The sequence below is a fragment of the Typha angustifolia genome, chromosome 9 (assembly GCF_048772165.1).
Source record: "Typha angustifolia cultivar Huaian chromosome 9, ASM4877216v1, whole genome shotgun sequence".
Taxonomy (NCBI): domain Eukaryota; kingdom Viridiplantae; phylum Streptophyta; class Magnoliopsida; order Poales; family Typhaceae; genus Typha; species Typha angustifolia.
In genome coordinates this window covers 11491794-11512366 of record NC_133247.1, presented here as the reverse complement: position 1 = coordinate 11512366, position 20573 = coordinate 11491794, and the positions used below count along the sequence as shown (strand labels likewise).

General features: G+C 37.6%; 3 protein-coding genes across 3 annotated transcripts; 1 reads left to right on the top strand and 2 right to left on the bottom strand.

Moving 5' to 3' along the window:
- On the bottom strand, nucleotides 1–2443 carry LOC140766544 (probable folate-biopterin transporter 3). Its single transcript, XM_073105942.1, has 5 exons — nucleotides 1823–2443; nucleotides 1197–1456; nucleotides 949–1044; nucleotides 688–858; nucleotides 1–608 (listed from the first exon to the last, which is right to left on the bottom strand). Exons 1-5 carry the CDS (start codon nucleotides 2193–2195, stop codon nucleotides 30–32), a joined length of 1479 nt encoding a protein of 492 aa, XP_072962043.1. The 5' UTR covers nucleotides 2196–2443; the 3' UTR covers nucleotides 1–29.
- A 2453-nt stretch (nucleotides 2444–4896) lies between these two features.
- LOC140767491 (uncharacterized) lies at nucleotides 4897–9034 on the top strand. Its single transcript, XM_073107422.1, has 6 exons — nucleotides 4897–5193; nucleotides 5758–6024; nucleotides 6481–6654; nucleotides 6745–6851; nucleotides 7531–7862; nucleotides 8321–9034. Exons 1-6 carry the CDS (start codon nucleotides 5026–5028, stop codon nucleotides 8884–8886), a joined length of 1614 nt encoding a protein of 537 aa, XP_072963523.1. The 5' UTR covers nucleotides 4897–5025; the 3' UTR covers nucleotides 8887–9034.
- Nucleotides 9035–9669: 635 nt separating this feature from the next.
- LOC140766642 (autophagy-related protein 11) lies at nucleotides 9670–20247 on the bottom strand. The gene is made up of 5 exons (XM_073106141.1): nucleotides 18762–20247; nucleotides 14261–15968; nucleotides 12898–13115; nucleotides 11330–11543; nucleotides 9670–10230 (listed from the first exon to the last, which is right to left on the bottom strand). Exons 1-5 carry the CDS (start codon nucleotides 19709–19711, stop codon nucleotides 9847–9849), a joined length of 3474 nt encoding a protein of 1157 aa, XP_072962242.1. The 5' UTR covers nucleotides 19712–20247; the 3' UTR covers nucleotides 9670–9846.
- Nucleotides 20248–20573: the final 326 nt, after the last annotated feature.

Here is a 20573-nt window from a genome sequence, read left to right as displayed (position 1 = left end):
TGATACACAATGCACAAGGATATATATTATTAGGTGTTGGCAATGACCGATGACTGCTCGATATCATCTGCTTCATTTTCCATAGGTTCAGCTTTGATGAAGCTATCAACCTTCAGAATGCTACTTCTCTTTGGCACCAAATGCAGCAAAGCAAGCGGCACAATCCTTAACACATTACGGATCAATATAGCGATCCATAGGTTATCGAATTCGGTTCGAGAAACCTTCAAGGCTTGCAGCAGTAGGCCACCCCCCCATGATGAGATGAGCATGCCTATATGATCAATTGACATGAGCAATGCAAAGAAAGTGCCTTCTATTCCAGAAGGACAAAGCTGCGCACTTAGCACGAGAAGTGGCATCCATCTGATACGACCGATCATTTGCGAGACACTCTCGTCGATCATGACAAAGAGTCGGTCTGGCATGTTCAGCTTCAAGTTCAAGCGCAGGACCAACACAAGATCTAGCATTCCTGAGATACTTGAGATCATTTGGCTCCAGAAGAGCAAGCCTCTGAAAGGATACTCTTTGAGGAAGTTTTGGTAGAGCATGACACCCAGAAGAGAGCCCACAGAGCCAATGGAATAGATGAAGCTTATAGTTCCCTGCATGGAATGGAGAATGTTATAGACAGTGGCTTTGAAGTTAGAGTTGTTTAATGTATACTATATTTTGTTAGTATACCTGGGAGAAGGATGGTCCAGTTTTTGTATCTGTATACCAGTAGAACATTCCTTCTTGGATGCTTAAACTTAATGCAAGTGATGTGAACATAAAGATGCATGGCCTCCAGACATCAGAGCGCTTCAATGTAGCCCACATTGTGTGATTTACTTTCAGTAATTTGCCGCAGATCTGATCAGAATAAGAAGCTAAGAAGCTAATTTGTATGTCATTGCTATGCTATTCGAATACGATTTGCGAGCTTGGGAAGGTTTTATTTACCTGTTTGTGCGAAAAAATCGGTACCTTGATCTCTTTCAGCAGCATTCCAACTGAAAGTACCAGTGTGGCTGGTATGCTTAATAGGCCAAGAACCCCCTTCAAGAACAAAACAATGTGAATTCTTCTGACAAAATATACAAATTTTACAAGATTATTCATAAATAGGTTTCTTTATTTGTCAATATTCAGTAGATTGCAAGTCCTTGTAAATTATGCTTCAGTTCTGACACATATCCTCAGAAACTAACCTTTGAACCAAACTCATTCATAAGTTGGCCACTGATAGAGAACCCCAGGAGTCCTCCAATGGATGAACTTATTCCACACAGGCTTTGCATATCGGCAGCGAGAGATGGATTACTGATGCTGTTTTCGGCGATGCAGGCGTCGATCGTCACGTCTGCCATCGCCATCCCCGCACTTCCTGCAGTCATCAGCAACAATGCAAGAAGAGGGCCCAACTCCTTTGGCAGCCACAGTATAAACATTGATATAGCTCCCAGAAGACCTGAATTTGAAAGAAATTTTGTTCAAGTAATACAAGATGAACTCTTAAATTCATCCACAAGGGGAAAAAAAGGGAAAATGTTTCAAACAATCAAAGGGATGAAACAATCCAAATTATGCAAATTTGAATTGAAGCAGTGGAGATTACTCTTCCGTCAGGCTATCTAAACTTAAGATCTTTTGTTTTGATACCATATTAACTCACTTACCTTAAGAATTGATGGATTTAGTCTTCTATTTCAACATTTGGCTAACTACTTTCATATCAGAGCAAATTTGGGCACAAAGGATTTGGCCAACTATCTGAAACAGTATAACTGAAATAACTGTAACATAACATTAGATAGTTAAAAGCAATAAGATTTACCTGCTAGAATAAAGTAGGGCCTTCTCCTGTATCCAGCCACAGGAATAACATCAGTTAGCAGACCCCAGAATGGCTTCACTATCCATGGCAGAGAAGTGATCCCCTGATACACCTGGGCCTCCGACGGCTGCAATCTTTGCACATCCTTCCAGTAGTAATCGGACGCCACTCGGCAAATGGCGCCGCCGAGACCTTGGCTGATGCCGTTGACGATGACGACGCCGTAAACGAAGCTCCAATGCATCTCCTTTGCTAGCATCTGAAACCACTGCAAGGGGGAACATAGAAAGGCACGAGCTCCATGCCTTTGCCTTCCTTCTTCTTGTAGTAAACACTCAGCCATAGAGTTTTCAGAAGGTGGCGGGGATTCCATTCAGATCCTCAAATGGGTCTGCGGCGTGTTGCTAAAATTTTAACTTGGACATGCGATTTTAGCTCAAAGATTGGAATCACAAACACTCTGAGTGATAGTGTGGCCTTTTAAGAGCCATGTCAGAACACAACCAAAATCTAAGTTCCAACAAATTGAACGAATGCTATAAGCTAGATATCTAGCTGTGAATGTTCGAGGAAATGCTTCTCGGCATCAGTAGGAAGCAAGGAAGAAGGTGGCATTTCGTCGAACCGTTTTGATCCACTTGCATTGTGCTTAGTTATTTGCATGTAAAACGCGAGGCATATTTTTCCTGGCATTCACGGATTTCGTTGTACAGGCAACATCACAGTGCTACTTTTTTACGTACCTTTACTGCCTTGATGCAAATGGCAGTCAAGCTGGGCCATTTATTCGCTATGATTCACAAATTATGGTAGAAAGTATCATAAGCTGCATTGGTATATACATCTATATGATGATAGAGGAATGCTGAATGTACTCTCCAGAGTTTATTATGCATCGTTCTTGGGTACGGGGTACCTCAAGAGTGCTCTTAATCATATGTGACATACATACTTTACTCTCCAATTGATTACATTTATCATACACAAATCTGCTCGAGGCCAGGTTAACATAGAGTTAGGGTTATCAAATACAAAGTCTGCTCAAGTCCAGCTCGATAAGGTTCGATCAAGCTTAGCTTGTAACATAGAGTTAGGGTTATCAAATACAAAGTCTGCTCGAGTCCAACTCGATAAGGTTCGATCAAACTTGGCTCGTAATATAGAGTTAGGTTATCAAACACAAAGTCTTTTCGAGTCCAGCTCGATAAGGTTCGATCAAGCTTGGCTTATAACATAGAGTTAGGGTTATCAAATACAAAGTCTGCTCGAGTTCGGATCGATAAAATTCGATCAAGCTTGGCCCCTAACATAGAGTTAGGGTTATCAAACACAAAGCCTGCTCGAATCTAGCTCGATAAGATTCGATCAAAATTGGCTCGTATTCAAAATGAGTCAAGCTTGACAGATTTAAGTTTGATTTAAGCTCGATTCACTCTGGATTTTTAAATGGTTTGAAATAGACTTAGGGTCACCAATACCTTCTCCTTTTAGTTTTTCCTATTAATATCTCAAAAAAATGAAAATGTTAAAATTCTACATTTAATTTAACTAATTCTTCTTAACGTGTGAAAGAGAAATACGTCATCACATTTTTAAGGTACTAAAAGCAAGACATCGAGTCAAAATGATAAAATATCTAAATGGCGGCGATTATCAAATAGGAGAATATTTCATTATTTCTTAAAAATAAATAAAATCTAATCATCCCTTATTTAATCTTAAAGGACTTATTTGACAGTATTAATATTTTTTTTTATCTACAGTTAATTTTACTCATCTATATGGTAACGATATATCAACAAAATTAATGTCAAAACTATTTTTGAGGCATTAAAATGATAAAAAAAAACCTTCCTGCACCTCCATCACAAAAGACTAAAATACCCCTACACAAGAGATAAGGGTATTTTCGTAAATAACTTCTCTCTTATTTTTTTTTTTTTAAAAAATATTATTTACATGGCTTGAAAAAATAAAAAATATAACGAAATAAATATTTGAAAAGTACGTAAAAATTAGTGATAGTTCATGTAAACTTTCTTTTTTAAAACATATTTATTTGGCAAATCTAGGGCTATTATTCTATTAATAACGTTTGTAAAAATGATTCCGGGGAGGGGGGTAAAACGTATTTTTACCTAAACGATAAATATCTATCGATAGGACCTGAACGATAATAAAGATAAAATATAGGGTGTTTTTTGATTAAATTTTCTAATATTCTAATATATATATTAAAGTCGTACGTCTTCCCTTGTGCAACCCCGTCGTTATCCAAACCGGCGTGCCTCCCAGCCGCCTCTCTCCCACCCGCGCACTCATCTCCCTCCGCGTGTCCTCTCCCAGTGAACTAACGGCCACGATTCGTTGGTGTTACCCGGTCTCACTTTGGGCACGTGCCCGGTGGTCCCCACCCCACGCCATCCAATGCCGACATACCCGCCTATATTCTTCTCCCCTAGCCCTCCCAACCAGATACGTGAAATGACTAATTTGCCATCGTATTTACTAAGCTTGAATTAAACCATAATTAAGTGGATTAATTTTAGTGTTTTACCTTAAGCAACCGCATTCAGAGCATTAATTTTACTTATCACATACTATTATTCAAATTTAAAACAAGACGTTAAATCTAAGATTATAAGTAATTACTGAGAACTATTAATACCATAGTGGTATATAGTTAATATTAATTAGTTATAAAAATAAGGGGTATATAAGATATTTTATATATGTGACTAGATTAACGGATAAAATAAAAATTAGAATTTAAGTATTTTCTTATTGCTTATGCTAATAGAGAAATAAAATATGATTAATTTATTAAGAGAAATTAATTGTTATTATTGATTTATAATTTAGGCTAATATAAATAAAACAAAGTCTGAAAGGTGATTTTGGTCCCAAAAAGAAGAAAATAACACCGATAACAAGGGTAAAATGGTAACTTCGGAATTAGAGAAGCCCATGCGTTGTCACTCTCTTGGCACGTGTAAGCACTACTAGACAGCTCGGCAGAAGACGACAAAAGATGTCAGCCTTCTAAATATTATCTAATCCAATTTCACTATTCTATTCCAGAAACGGAAACGAAGAGAAGACGACTTCTTCCCACCGCCGCCTTCTCCTCCCCACCGCTGAAGATCGTCGCTGATTCCAGTTAGGGTTTCGACGCAGTCGCTGGTTAAGCTAGAGGTGTTCCGATGGTTCAGTTGCCAAATATGGGGAAGATGCGGTCGGATTTCGAGCTGCCGAGAAAGGCGGCGGCAGGGCCGCCTACGACGGCGGTGAAGTTGGAGATTGAGGATCAATTGGACGACGAGCACGGGCCGTTCAAGAAGAGATCCAAGCTTGCCTTTCATCTCCAGGAGGTAGATTTCTCTTCCTCTCTAATTGCTGCGAAGGTATCTAATTCCTGACCTAGAATGGAAATAGATTTCAACGGTTTGCTCGGGTTTTAGTAGATCTGTCGTAGAAAAGTATTGCCTTTTTTGGATAGTTTGAGGTGCAATTTCCTTCTCTTGCAATATTGATTGTTAATAGAAGTGAAAGCATATTTACTTTGGTTCGAATTGTGAACGTTTGATGGCACGTTCTAAGTTTTACTGCTAAAAGCTATAATTCCGAGTCTTCTGTTTGTTTCTAGGTTGAGTTGAGTTGTCATAGAAAATGTATTTCTTGGATTGTTTGGAGTGAGATTTCCTTTTTCTTGCAGTTTTGGTAGTCGATAGAAGGATCCAAATTCATATTTCAGCCAGAATGGTTCTCTTCTCTATGGAAATTAGCAAATAGAAGATTTGGCCTCAAAGTGTGTCTGTTTTAATCTGTATTATTTTTACAGAGAGCTTAATGGCGCATACCAATATTTTGGTTCTGTATGATCTAATTTGCCTTTGTGATTCCTTTTAGAAACTTATGTAGTAATCCGATTGCAGGAGTTGGGGACAAGTATAATCTCTTCACAGGAGCTTCTCTATGATTTTCTGGACGAACCAAGTCCATTGGGTTTAAGGCTGAGGAAGAGCCCATCGTTGGTGGATTTAATTCAAATGAGGCTTTCCCAAACGAATTCTGCTTCTACAAGTGAGGATCTTGAAAATGGAAAAAAAAAGGATGGTAGGACCTCCAGTGGTTCGGGCACTTCTGATAAATTGAAAGCTTCAAACTTTCCTGCTTCTCTCTTGAGAATAGGGGATTGGGAGGTAGAATTATGTTTGATGGCTTTACTTTTATAGTTTACGTGGCAATAATATTGGACTATTTAGACATGGTCGGGAATCTTAAGTGTTGTTTACTTTGTCTTGATGCATGACTGTATAGAAACATTCATTTTTTTGTTATTATTTATATGCACCTCAGACAGGAGTTGATTGAAATTTTGAGAGGTTAGTCGTACCATCAGCACATTCATTTCTGGGGACCTATTGATGTTTAAGTGTTAGGCTTTTACTTTTTTGTGAGGTGTCCTGCTGGTTTGTTTTCTCTAATCTAGCTTGACTGCCAATCTTTTCATGTGGATTATGTGAGAAGAAATCAAATTAACTTCATGCTAATTTAGATTTAGTATAATATAGAAGGTAAACAATTTACTTCCTTTCCAAGTTAATAATCGGTAGTGTAGGATTCTGCATGACTAACTGTGATCTTTTCCCTTGCAGCGCATATCAAGGTATGAAGGTGATTTAGTAGCAAAGTGCTACTTTGCAAAGCATAAACTTGTGTGGGAAGTTCTTGATGGAGGTCTCAAAAGCAAGATCGAGATACAATGGTCGGATATCAGTGCTTTGAAGGCAACTTGCCCAGAAAATGGGCATGGAACCTTGGATATAGTGGTAATTCATAATTTGAGTACATGACACTACAAATTCTAGAATATATATATTTATATATTTTTTCTCTGATGTCCTTCTTGTTCTGGTAAGTTGGCTAGGCAGCCGCTTTTCTTTAGAGAGACCAATCCGCAGCCTAGGAAGCACACCTTGTGGCAGGCAACTTCAGATTTTACTGGCCAGCAAGCAAGCATACACAGGTAATTCCATCATGTTATCTTAGTCAATTTGTACCCTTGATAATGATGCAAAAGTATCCAGAAGTTGTTAATGCGAAAATATGTTTTTCAAATAAGAGTACCCCAACCACATACTAAGATCCATCAGCTAGATCCATATTCAAATAAGAGTACCCCAACCACATACTAAGATCCATCAGCTAGATCCATCCATTTATGCTTTTATGTTATGGGTTCTGATTTGTTGGTCAATAGTACAATTTTGGAGATTAAGTGATCACAGATATATGATTTCCTCTGCCCTGATTGTATGTCGTCATTAGGCTTGGCCCATTTTTTTAAATCTAAATAAATAAGTTATTTTGCTCTTTACCTTGTCAAATAAGTCTGCTTCATCAACTAGTTATTGTTTTTGTGGGAGTTGAGATGCAGTTTATATAACTGCTAGGCGCAGTGAAGGAAAATTTTCCACTAAACTTGTCAGCAACTTCTGATATTTGAATTTCAATATAGCTTCCGCATTTTTCATGTGTATACAGTTAAAAAATGTGTCCAAACCCTGCAAAGCCCAATTAAAATCTAACTTCAATTTTGTTTTGCATCTATGTATGTCTGCTTCCTCTTTGCACTGTTTGATGTAATTTAGCCTTAATAAGTGCTATCCATGGTATAATAACAATTGTGAGATGACTGTTTTTAGGAGGCATCATCTGCAGTGTCCACAAGGTCTGCTAAGCAAGCATTTTGAGAAGCTTATCCAATGTGATCCACGTCTATATTCACTGAGTCGACAACCGGATTTTGTCTCGGAGAATCCATACTTTGAATCACAGTGCTCTGTTTTTGAAGACCAAGAGGAATCCAAGTGCCTTGGCTTTCATAAAATCAATGATGGTTACGACTTGCAAAACCAAGGATTGGGGGACTCTGAATCACTTCGTTCTGGTTCATCAAGATGCTCAAAGACTGAAGGAAAGGATTGTAGTAATTGGGCACTGGATGTTGTAGGACAAACATATTCGCCTAGCTCAGGTACTTGGACGAACTCCTCAGATCAGTTCATGATTGGTTGCCTTCTATACTTTTGATACTATGAATGTTTGAAGAGTACTTTTCACATTATTGTATGTTTTTAAATGAATGCAAATTATTGTATGTTTCCATTATGTGGCTAGGACTTGTAGTCCTCACCTTCGTTTGCCTTTTGCACTGTGTTCCATCATCTCTTCTTTTGCTACTTTCACATGATTGGCATGAAAGATTTATTGCATTTTAGCTTCCATAGTTCCTTTAGCCGCCAGTACAGCTGACTGTACAGCATTTTGTTAGATGGAATTTTCTCTACTAGTCCTATGCTCAAATCATTTGAAGTTTGAAATTCTTGATGCTCTTTTGCCTTCTCTTTTGTAACCTTCTTGGTGCTATTGTTTTGATCAACTTTCTGTATGTTTATCAACATTTGATCTTCCTTCGTCTTCTTTTGATTTCAGTAATGGACAGCCAGGAGATTGAAGAAATTGCTTCTGGTGAGACCAAGGTACTAAAAGATCTTGGCCTCCCGGGAAGACCTTCCACATCTGTAGGCAATTTCACAAACCACTTGGGACATCGCCCCTCCGGAAAGATTAATTCTGGAAATCCACTAGCATTTTCTGAATACTTACTGAACAAAAAAACGCTGAAAGAGCTTTCTCAGTACCTTTTTAGTGATTCCCTGATCTCATTACCCTCAGATGAGAAGTCCCTTATGTCGAGGGTTAATTCTCTCTGCTGTTTGCTTCAGAAAGATCCTTCCACATTTCAAAATCTGCAGGCAGAAACTAGTGATGGTGCAGCAAGTGGAGATGGCATGGATACTGATATATCCGAGAGGAAGCCAATGATTAATCCAGTCGTTACGGCGAACGGAGCTAATGATTCCTTCGAGTTCAAGCATACAGGGAGCATTGCCCGAAAGGAATCATTTGGAGAGCTACTGATGCATCTTCCTCGCATTGCTTCACTCCCTCAGTTCATGTACAATATTGATGAAGATACTGAAAACCAGAGAAGATAAGTTTAGTGTGAATACATAATGTAAAATGACGTTAAGGGGATCACCACCCTTCTCTTCTCTTCTTCTAACTGTATATTAGTGTATAGTATAAAATATTAGTTCAAGCTTTGTTAAATTTGATAACCAGGCATATTATGCCATTATGTTTGATTGCACAATAAGGGTCCTCTTGTGTATATTGAAGGTATAGTGTTTGTCAATAGCAAGTAATGAGACAGCCTTTCTTTTCTACTCTCTCAAAACTTATCATAAACGTTTTGTACCACTAATGATAATAATGTCGACAGAAGAATGTAGCAATTTAAATGGTTGATTTAAACTATTGGGTCATTTAGATTGGGGCAGAAGATAAATTTGTGGGGGGTATCAAAGATGAATTAACAGCCATGATAATGCTTGGATAGTCCTTTCAATGGACCTCTCATTCTAAGTGTTGCATCTCTATTAATTTTATCAATCCAAGATCTTAATTTTTTATATAGTGAGTGATATCATACTCACGAGTGTGGCAATAGTAAATACATTGAAAATAGTTTTCAAACTAGATTACTACCTCAAACTTAATCCATAAAAAAAGAACACGAATCGTCCAAAATAGTTATTGATGTTATAGTACATGGTTGACAGCCACATTGCTGTCACTTAATCTAAGAAAATTCCAGCCAATCCATCAACCAAAGTAAGAAATATGTGTAGTGTTTACGAACATTTTCTCTTCTCCCAGCTGTTTAAGAGAGTTTTCCAGAGAAACAAGAAATTACAAGCTCCTGCCTGAGAATAATATAACCACAAAAAAACCAAGTGATTATTAAGAATATTCACATTTCAGAGTCTGATAACATCAGAAGTTTAACTATATACAAAGTGAAACAGATCATATGTACAAGATAACCCCCACCAAAGTGGTCTATATTCTATATGTACAGTTAAATTCTCCCTTCATTTCGGCCGCAGGCAGGATCAGGAAGGATTTGAATGAATGGTGTCAGGTAGCATAGCAACTGTTACCACAAAGTATTCACAACCAGCAGGAAGATTGTATGGGTTGGAGGCAGCCCCATATCCCGACCGCCTGCCACTACTATCAGAACTTGAAGCTTCTATCTGGTCGGCTCGCAGGGACAGCAGTGCCCTAACAGTTCGACGCTCAATGTGCACAATTTGGCCAATGATGTAATCTGGTCGGCTTGGATGATGTTCCGTAAACAGAGCAACAGATTCCTCGGAAAGGTAGTAATTTGAACAGTTCCTGTTAATTGCCTCATAGTGCCCAGCAGAGTTTTCAACAAATGCTGCAAGCTCATGGACTTCGAAACGACCAAAGGATATCTTTTCTTTACTTGCCTGCTCAAAGAATTTGCCTCAGTGGATATGGCATCAAATAAAAGAACAGGAATACAGAAGATAAACAGAAAACCCTAATACTTGGAAGTAATTGGCCAATCGTCACGCAGCATATAATGAAAGTGACTTTAAAGGGCTCAATTCAAAGTTCAAACAATTAAAAGAGATTAAATTGCAGTGTGTATTACAGGTTCAATTGCTTATATGTCATTCTAGAAACTTTGACTCGTAAATTGCAACTATCTGCATTGGCTAAAAGATTAATTTAGTTACATGAGCTTTTCCACAAGTCAAGAATAAGGAGTTTGGCTCATCTTCAAATAATTTTTTTTGAGTATTTTATAAGTTCTGATTAGGTTAAGGGGTTTCAAGTTTTGACCACCCATATCATCACTCCTTTTGTCTTATTGTAATATAAATATATAATTACGAATTTAGAAAAAGCCTATCTGATTTATGTCCCTTGAAAAAGAATTCCAGTATTTACTAACCTACATAAAAATTAAGAACTTTTACTTAACCCAACTTTTACTTACTCTTTGACACTAGTAAGTCTCTAAACACCTTCTCTGAGACTAGAAGTCATCGATATGAATTGTTTTCATTGCTGAGGTGATGCAATCGGTGGCAATAATGTCAACATCAATCAATTATTGTTCAAAAATCTAACTAAATGTAGATTCGGTAGAAGATAAGAGAGAGCATACTTATTTCTTAAGTAAAAGATGCATGTGGATGGGCACCAAAATTACAAGATATTCATGTTTAGAAGAAAATGTAGGGACAACAACCTAATTCTTTGAGAGATAATTAAAGGGCACTAAAAACTTTTACGTTAGATCTTTTGAAAAGAATTTAACAATTCAGTAGCTCTTGAATGTGGCTCGAGATCCAAAAAAACTCATCCCAAGTAAGAAAAAAGTGAGTGCTTCTTTTCTCCACCTTGGGACAAAATTTTATGATCCTGAGGCATAACCAAATGCAAATAGATTTGTTAAAACTTTTTCCAAATATTTCAGGTAAAATATGTAGTCCATCGCATAATATATTAAAGCAAATGCTACTTATCTAGAAGTTCAAAATGACTTGAGAAACAGACCTGTTTTTCTAGCTGGTGTTTAGTATATAAGTTTTTAATTAACTCTTTCTTCTCTTCCAATTCTCTTATAAGATGTGCATGTGCAGATTCCATCCTAGAAGAACGGTCTAACAGCTCAACATTCTGCCGGGACAAGAAACCAACTTTGTCTGCCAGGATCTTGATGCACTGTTGGAACTCAACACTACCATCACCTTCATCCTTCTTAATGGAACTGAGAAAGGTGGAAAGAAAGATGAGAGTACTGTGAGATAAGAGAAAAATTAAGATATCATGAAACCCTGCATAGACAGAAAAATCAAGAGATCATAAAACCCTGAATAAAATGTAGATAAAGCAGAATCCATAAACGGAGTGCCAATTAGCATTTAGGGCTCTCGCAAACATACCCACTGCAAAATGACTGTTAGCTTACCTACTCTTGTAAAATAATATCGCATTGGTGTGTAATTAATTAATTATATATCTTTTGGAAGGCAAGCCTATCAAGATCAGCAAATCTATAAGCTACAGAATGAGCAGTGTAGAGCACAATGTATCTAAATTCCTGCTATTCGTACAGTTATTATTTTTCACCTAATATCTAAATTCCTGCTATTTGTACAGTTATTATTTTTCAACCTAACGTCTAGCTATACAATTCACCTTATGCTGCAGCCTTTATCAGTGCCAGGTTTTACAGTTAGTATGTAGAATGGAAATTAAAGTAGCAATCATCCACAAAATTATCCCTGTTCAAAAACTATGTTTAAGATAGCATGATTTGGCGTCTTAAAGTAGCACCTACAAAACTCATTGGACTCTTACAAGTTACCATGTATTGTACAAGACTACCACCATAGTAGAACATCACAAGCACTTGTGACAAACAGCACTAGTATGTATACTTTTGTTCTTGGAATTGGTTATGTATATTATGCCAACAACATGGAATAGGTTTGAATCCTCCTATAAAAACAAACAAGTTAGACCTGTGAAATGTTAGCTGATCCCATAAAATCATCTGGACCATCACTAACTGGAGGTGTATAATCCCTAAAAATGTTATATTGCTACTCACACTACACTTTCGTATGTGTGTAGGAATATGCAATGTATATATCTCTTTATGAGCTAATCAAGCTGAAAGTATAGATAATTACACTGCAAGAACTTGATCCTACTGATCAATACGACCAATAAAACTTAACATACATCAGATTTTGTAGGTAGTAGGGAGTACAATGGAGAAATGATTTCAACCCAGAAGCTCAAATCTGTCACTTCTTCCCGACATGTACATATCTCTGATACAACCTATTACTGAAAAGGTGTTCTAATGCATCAGGCTCATCAAAGTGGGGTCCAGGGATGCCAAGAGATACACCAGGAAGCAGTATTGAACCTTAAACTGCGATAACACACTTAAATATATCTAGCTCTTTATAACTGTACTATAGATGTAATAAAAAATGCTTCAGAATTTTAGTTTTAAGAAATATAGATTTTAACAATATCAAAGTCCGATAAAAAAAGGATAATGCTCGGCACAAGAAATACTTTAACAAGACGAGAGAGTGCTTGAATACCTAGCTAAAGAAACAGCTAGAGAGCGGAGAGTCTCTGCAAACCCAGACACACCAGGAGCTGTGACACAGCTACGAAGCCTCTCAAACAGACTATGTATTTTAAGAGCAGACGATCGCAAAGCATCATACTCTGAGGCCCTTCTCTCAGCTGCACATTTATTGGTACGAGCTTCTTCTCTTGCCTCATGTAGGCAATTCTCCAGATGTACACAATTCATCTGTTTTGAATTGTTGCAAACAAAAGAATATCAATAATTGTACATCAAATAAACCTATAAATGAGAGGGCAAGCACGGCAATCCACATCTGAATTATTAAATACATGTTCTACAGAAAATAGAAATACCAACATAGAAGATTGTCAAAAAGCTAATATTTCCTCAAATAGTTCAAAGCTCAAAGTTGCAAAGGTCCAGAGAGCATTACTAAGTTCTTACCACAAGCTATCAACATGAAATGATTTAGCCAGAACAAGATAATACAAGAAATGAGTTTTACCAACCGTCTATAGTGCTAGTAAGCAATATCAAGCATGATTTCAATAAATTCATGAAGCATTTAAGAATAAAAGAATGATACAGTCACATTCTTGGGGAAAACTATAGACGGTTGAAGTCATATACATCTAAGGGGGGCGGGGGGGCATTGAAGTCTCTTACTCTTTACAGTAAGACCAAGAGTAATAGACAGCAATTATGTTCTTAACCAATATGGTGTGAGAATATGAGTGAAAACTGAATTTATAACACCTTTTGAGAAACTAACAAACTAGTAGATTCATGACTAACCTAGAAACTATCAGAAGATATAAGTATGCGAAATCATGACATCTTTACAGAAAGAAAAACACAATAGGAAAGAAAAGGACAACTTTGTAGACTTCATTAACACAAGATCATGAAAAGATCCATAGCACTTTAATCACTTAATTATCTGCAGCCACAACTAGTCTGAGGTTAAAGCAGTAGATGACTGGTGATAAGTGACAGACTTCATCAAATTGTCTCCTGGAAGTTTAATTCCCTCTTATCTCATGTGCCTCTGGTGGTAAGTGTTAACGATTAACAACATCATAACAAGATAAAGTAGATGACTGGATGAACTAGAAAAAAGTTTAGTAGCTTATACCTAGGATATAACATACAACGGTACAAGGATGACTAAGATTACCAGGTAGATTTAGGTGGGAAGTACACATACAAATAATCAAAGCTCGCCACCAATTTAGAGGACTTCATGCAGATGAGAAGATTTAACAATTTCCAAATAGCAGAACAAAAGAACAAAAATGTTATATGAGCTACCATTAAGCACAAATTTAACATCACTGTTCACTAGAAAATAAAGCTTATATCCCTTTTACCTGAGATTCATCAAGAAGGTTTCGACTGTGTTCAAGTTCTCTTCTGAGAGAGTTAACATCCTCCATAACATTTCTAAGTTTTGATTCAGTTTCATCCAATTGTTTCGACTTCTCTGCCAAGGAATTTTGCAGGTCCAATATAAGTGAATCCTTTGATTTCACGTCAAAAGCAAGTTGATCATTAGTTCCACAAGGTAAAATATTCAAAGGATCCTCCTCCTTGGAGACATCAGAAGTATTATTTGATACAACCAATTCTGGAGCCATCATTTTCCCTTCCTCATTGATACAACCAACTTGATGTTCATCATGTGGTGGTTCCAACATTGACGCATCCATGGAATTGCGAGTGGAATCCACTGACTGCATATTAAGTGTGCCTGAAAGATCTGTCATGTTTTCATCTCCACCTTCTCCATCTTTATTTGGTTGTCCAGCAATCTTGTCCAATTTTGGTTCCATTGATGCAGATGTAGAAGAAACCTCGTCCATAAGAATATTTGATGAATAAGGTAATTGAGCTTGCGCATCACCATATATATCCAGATTACAGTCATTTGCCTTAAAAGTTGAAAGCACAGAATCAGATGCATCTTTACTAGCTACAAGCTTTTGCCCTTGCAAATACTGATCTGACAGTCTTTGCTCAAGCTCTTGAATACGCTTTTCATAGGATAAACACTGCTCCTGCTTCCTGTTTAACATTAATTGAAGATGACTGGCATATTCATCCTTCAAATGAAGAGCTTCAGCTGTTTTTTCCTTCATCGATTTCAGTGTATCATTGATTTGTCCTTCATCTACAGAGTCATATCCAATTTCAGCACCAAAACTACAGATTATTGCAATTGCTGAAGCAAGTTCAGCTTTTAACCTGGCATTCTCAACTTCCATTCTGCTTGTTCCAGCAATATCTGCAGTATCACAACCCTCAAAAAGTTCTTGGAGGTCAATTTTCTCACCAGTATGCAAAGAGCTTTCTTCAGATTTTGCCGAATTACAACTAGTGGATGTGTCTGGGAAAGTCTTAGGTATTCCAGATCTCTCAGATTTAAAAGGCAATCCTACTAGAGATGGTGGGGCAAGACGGTCTACATCAACCAAATCAATTTGCAGCAAGTTGGCATCAAAAGGAGCTATACTAACGTCACACTGGCTTGGAGAATCAAACAGTCCCATGATTGCCAAGATATCATGCGGAATATATTTACTCCAAGTCCTGAAGAAGCCCTCCCTTCTTCTAATCTCAGCTTCTCTCTCTGTTGCAAGCCTTTCAGCCAACTGTCCAGCCAAGCCCATGTACAATTTCAAAGAAGACTTTCTTCTTACTACTTCAGCAAGACAGGCCCTATATGCATGACCTATTCCACTGACAAATTTTAGATTCTCAAACTCTCTGTCTTGATGTCCCATTACTTCTTGGAAAGCATGTAGCTCATTCATCATATCTTTAATACTAAATTGAGCAGACTTGACCTTTTGCATACTGACATGAACCAACAGATTCATCTCATTTTTCTTACCCCTAGACCTATCAAGTAACTTTGATATTGCATGGTCACAATTATGCAAATTGGTAAGCTGATCTTTCTCGTGAACATCATATATACGTCCAACAGCTGAAACTGCATCATGAGGGCGGAGAGAGGCAGTAACTTGGGGATTTGAAGAATCATCAACAAGCTTTTTTGCAGTACTGACATCTTTACTGCAGGAGATCAACATGTTCATACATCAACTATCAATACACTAGGATTAGAATTACACAAAGAGTAGAAGGAAAGACAAACTGCAAATTCTAGACCAATCATCTGGATTAGTGCGGCATTCTCTAAAGACAATGCACAATGGTTTGCCATCTCAGTGGACGACTACACGAGACTCGCCAATGTGAGGTTTGGGTGGGGCAAGATGAACACAGCCTTGTCTTACCTCCATAATTGGAGAGGCTATTTGCAATTTTGCATAATTTAATTCCATGAATATCTAAGTGCAATTTTGCATGGATGGAACCCATGAACATTTAAGTGCAAGGATACAAGCTGCCATAACATAATGACACCCTCTAACAAACCATAATATTGAAATCATTAATAAAATAACAATATGTTAGATGTGAAATATTGTGTACATTTTGATATGATATTGCACCTAGATAGCTCTTCCATTCCAAGTTGACATCACATACAACAAGTAGCTTTTTTCCTAAGAAGAAATCATTTACTGAAATCATGAATGTCCCTATGCATACAATCACGACCTATAAACATTAGTACATTACACAGATACACATATATACAGATAACTTCAACAAGATTCATAATCAAACTAGAGCCAGTATCAAAGTTTAGTATACTGTTCATAAACTCATTTCTTGAGTTATACTACATAACACAAGACTTGAACTCATGACTATCATGTTATATACATGCAAATGAAAAGTCAGAAGCCAAAAAGATGGATCATATCCAATGATACATATATCACTAAAAACTCTGTCACAGTGCACAAAAATGCAGGGATGAGTTGCCTTCATTACTGAAGAGCTTCTGCCATGATTTGAAAACACAGCCACTAAGACCTACCATTATGGTGAATCCAAGTCTTCTTAAAAGCAACCATGACAGTCATTATGGATGATCTAACATCCCAACGTCACGCCAAAGCCACTGGGGTGCTATGTACCTTGGTACTAAAGATTAGGTACAACTTTAGTGGGCTTAAAAGCTCATAAGTTGTCATTTGAATGTGAACTTAAGTGTTCAAAACATCCAATGACTGGCTAAATTAGGAAAAAAATGACTTCTCTTTCGGCAGCCAACCAAAGACTGCAACTAACCCAACATGAAGTTGATATAAGACTTCTTCTTGGATCAGGCAGATTTTTTAGTTTAAAACTTAGCAGAAATCTTGTTGGTATCATTTAAATAATTTATCATCACAATATGTTCAATTCTTCTATTGACTCTTACTAAGGGCGTTGTAGCCAACAATGACAGAAAAGGAGAACAATTACTATCTAGAAAAGATAAAAAAGGAGGGAATGTTAGACAAAGGTAAAGGTAGACTGCTCTAACAGAGAGAATGTGATTGAGGTAGGGAAGCACTGGAAGGCACTCAAATTGGTGTTGCCTATCAGTCAAGAACAAGAGAAAACAAAGTTTGACAAAAGTAAAAAGAAGTAGGTGATCAAGCAGGAACAAACTTAGGCGAAGAAGTCAGATCAAAGATAGGTTCAGGGGCTCAAATTCTAAGGAAAGGCTCCATTTTGTTCACCCTTATTTGAGCTAACAATCCAAACAAAGTTGCTAACACGGTTATGCTTGTTGATTCGTCTTGCAAGTTGCAACATTTGCACTGTTTTGTGCATTTGCTGCTAAGTTCTTAAAACAGATCTCCTTTTATACTCGAGCAATTACCAATAAAAAGACAAATCAGGCAAGGGAATGTGTTGTTCTACTTGAACGTTTTTCCAATGGAAGCAAATGTCACCCTAGTCACAAATTTAAGCTAAATTCTAATGATTACCCATTATGTATTCAACTGAGTCAAAAGGTCATTTCCATTAACATCATAATAACATACTACAATATTACATACTCAAGTTAACATAATAGCTTCAGATAACTACATAGAGCTTTTACATGAAGAGGAAGAAAATTAAAACTCCAATTAATACATGTGCTTTTACTTCAAGCCTTTAGTGAACATTCAATATTGTACTCATTGAATACTGTCCACATGTATTTTACAATAGGAGATCAATCTTCTACTTCAAGCATTCTGGTCAATCAATATCCTTTTGATCAGATAGAAGTGGAATTTTAAGAGAATTGTGAGCAAGCCAGAGATTTTCCTTTGCTAATGTTTTGATTTCTACTGTAGGTCACTCCTTCAGGCTATCATTCTTATGATTGAAAGACAAGCAGATAAGTTCTGAGGATGTTATGAAGTACATGGTAGTACACTAATAATTTATGAAGGAAAGGAATGCGTGTATAGATGAGCGATGAAATAATGGAGTATTCTTGTTCAGAAAATCATAGAACATCCCAAACTGTCTCAAATAATTCATGCTCTTCCTTTTCTTGGTTATCACTGTAAGAGTTATCTTATATTCGTTATCTGCTTCTATATAATAATAATTCATGTTCTTCCTTTTCTTGGTTATCACTGTAAGAATTATCTTATATTCGTTATCTGCTTCTATATAATAATAATAATTCATGTTCTTCCTTTTCTTGGTTATCACTGTAAGAGTTATCTTATATTCGCTATCTGTTTCTATATAATAACACTAGATCACTTGCATGCTCCCTGAAAATAAATGAATCTAAAAATAAATAACTAAAAGAGAAGACTTTATTTTAAAATAAGCAAATATCTAGTATTGCAAAGATAACAATGCAAAGAACATGAAACAAATAAAAAATTTACAAATTGTAGCAAGTACCAATGTAGACAAAAAGAACAATATCGGAAAGATGGTTCATAGGCTTACCTTAAGCTCTGCATTATACTTTTCTGGTCATTAAGGATTTTATGATGGTCCTTTATTGAAAGCTCTAAATCCTTGCTACCAGCTGAGTTCATAGCAACAATCAAATTCTCCACCTTTCTCTTCAGCTCCCCAAAATTTGACTTCAATTGTGAAACCTTAACTTCAAACTGCCTATGAGAATTAAAGCAAATATCAGCCCACTTCCGCAGGTCAGCTTCCTTCACTAGATCGATCAAACATTTGCGACCATCAGACTGAAGTGCTGGGTGGAGCTTCAGAATCCGCAACCTCTCCACATCTCTCTCAAAATTAGCCAACAGATCATTGTGGCTCCGGTGCTGCTGTGAGAAACACCTAATGAACTCTGTATACCTCTGATGCAACTTCCGGAATGTATGATCCAGATTACCGCGAGCCGTTTCCAATGCCCTCTCCTGCACCTGCTGCTCCCTCAGTAGCCTCTTGCAGACCTCAAACTTCACTCGTGTACAATCATATACCGCATTGGCAAGCTGGAAATGGTATCGAAACTGGTGCTCGTAGGAAATCAAAGCCTTGAGAGCAGGGTCAGTTGCCCTATCAAGGGAGTGAGGATCCTGTGAAGGAGGAGGAGGCACCACAGCCTCAGGTACGTCGATGGCTTCAGGGGGCGGGCGAGGTGAATCTGAATGAAGTTTTGCCTTGTTGTAAAGGAAAACTTCGCGATCATCCTGCGGTAGCTTGTAGTACGACAATGGATGCTGCGAGTCCAGCGAGGTGTTGCGGCACAGGAGAAGCTGATCACCGATATGGACGCGGCACAACGACTCTATCGACCGTTGAATTGCCTCGACGGTCGTGGAGCCATCGCACTCGAACTCGAAGCTATGCCCATTCTCCGCCACATGGACCAGAAGCTTCCGGCCAAGGACGAAGTCGTCGTTGGTGGTGACAGTTGAGCCGGAGCTCATCTTTCCCCTCACCGTCTCCTCCCCCAAAACCAGTACCTTACGGAATAAAAATCTCAACTCTAAACCAATTAAATAGTTACTTTTCCTCTTTTTCCCCCCTAATCCGCTCAAATCCAAACAGCGAGAACCACCAAACAAACAGAAATTTCCCCACAATCCACCGAAAGAAACCCTGATTCACCTCAACAGAGGGCCCAAGATCGCGCCTTTTTAGGATTTCCGAAACCAGCGACGAAAACCCACAAAGTATCGACAACTTCTCTGCCGGATTAGATCGTTCACCGAAGATCGAGCGAAGAAAACCAACAAATTCAAGCGAACAAAGAAGGGTATTTCTTGCGAAGAAGAGAGAAGAAATTCCCGACGCAACCAATGGTGAAGTAAAACCCTGATCACGTTTAACAATTCGGGGGGGAAAAGGAACCTTCCGATGCACGCAAGGGGAGGAAGTCGCCCCGTAGGCGGAGGTCGTTCACCTCTCTCGCAAGAAGAAAGGGAAGGAGAGAGAGAGAGAGAGAGAGAAGGAGAGAGAGAGAGTCCGGAAATTAAACAACACAGCTAAGAGGGGTATAGATAAATATTTATAGATGATAATCTCATCAAATAATATAATCTATTAGTTGGTTATTTTAAATCTATCACAAATTCTATTTTATTTATTTATTTATTTATTTTTTAAAACAACTTAGCTTTGATCTCCACTACAATTCCACTTTTGTAAAAACCACCCGTTCTTTTAAGATTTTATAGAATTAGTCCCTATGATTTCATCGAAGAATTTATATGCCCTCGTACAATATAAAATTAGTCCTCGCAGTTTAGAATATTTTGAATAATGAGGAAACGACGAGGACCGATACAT

Bases quoted from the DNA above. Each gene is read 5' to 3' on its own strand.
- LOC140766544 (XM_073105942.1), bottom strand. From the start codon at position 2,195: ATGGAATCCCCGCCACCTTCTGAAAACTCTATGGCTGAGTGTTTACTA. The intron at 1,457-1,822 runs GTAAATCTTATT...TTTCAAATTCAG, and splicing joins GCCCTACTTTATTCTAGCAG to GTCTTCTGGGAGCTATATCA. The intron at 609-687 runs GTATACTAACAA...CATTCCATGCAG, and splicing joins CTGGACCATCCTTCTCCCAG to GGAACTATAAGCTTCATCTA.
- LOC140766642 (XM_073106141.1), bottom strand. From the start codon at position 19,711: ATGAGCTCCGGCTCAACTGTCACCACCAACGACGACTTCGTCCTTGGC. The intron at 11,544-12,897 runs GTATTCAAGCAC...CACCTTTCTCAG, and splicing joins CTAGCTGTTTCTTTAGCTAG to TTCCATTAAGAAGGATGAAG. The intron at 10,231-11,329 runs GTCTGTTTCTCA...TTCTTTGAGCAG, and splicing joins AACACCAGCTAGAAAAACAG to GCAAGTAAAGAAAAGATATC.
- LOC140767491 (XM_073107422.1), top strand. From the start codon at position 5,026: ATGGTTCAGTTGCCAAATATGGGGAAGATGCGGTCGGATTTCGAGCTG. The intron at 5,194-5,757 runs GTAGATTTCTCT...ATCCGATTGCAG, and splicing joins TTGCCTTTCATCTCCAGGAG to GAGTTGGGGACAAGTATAAT. The intron at 6,852-7,530 runs GTAATTCCATCA...GACTGTTTTTAG, and splicing joins CAGCAAGCAAGCATACACAG to GAGGCATCATCTGCAGTGTC.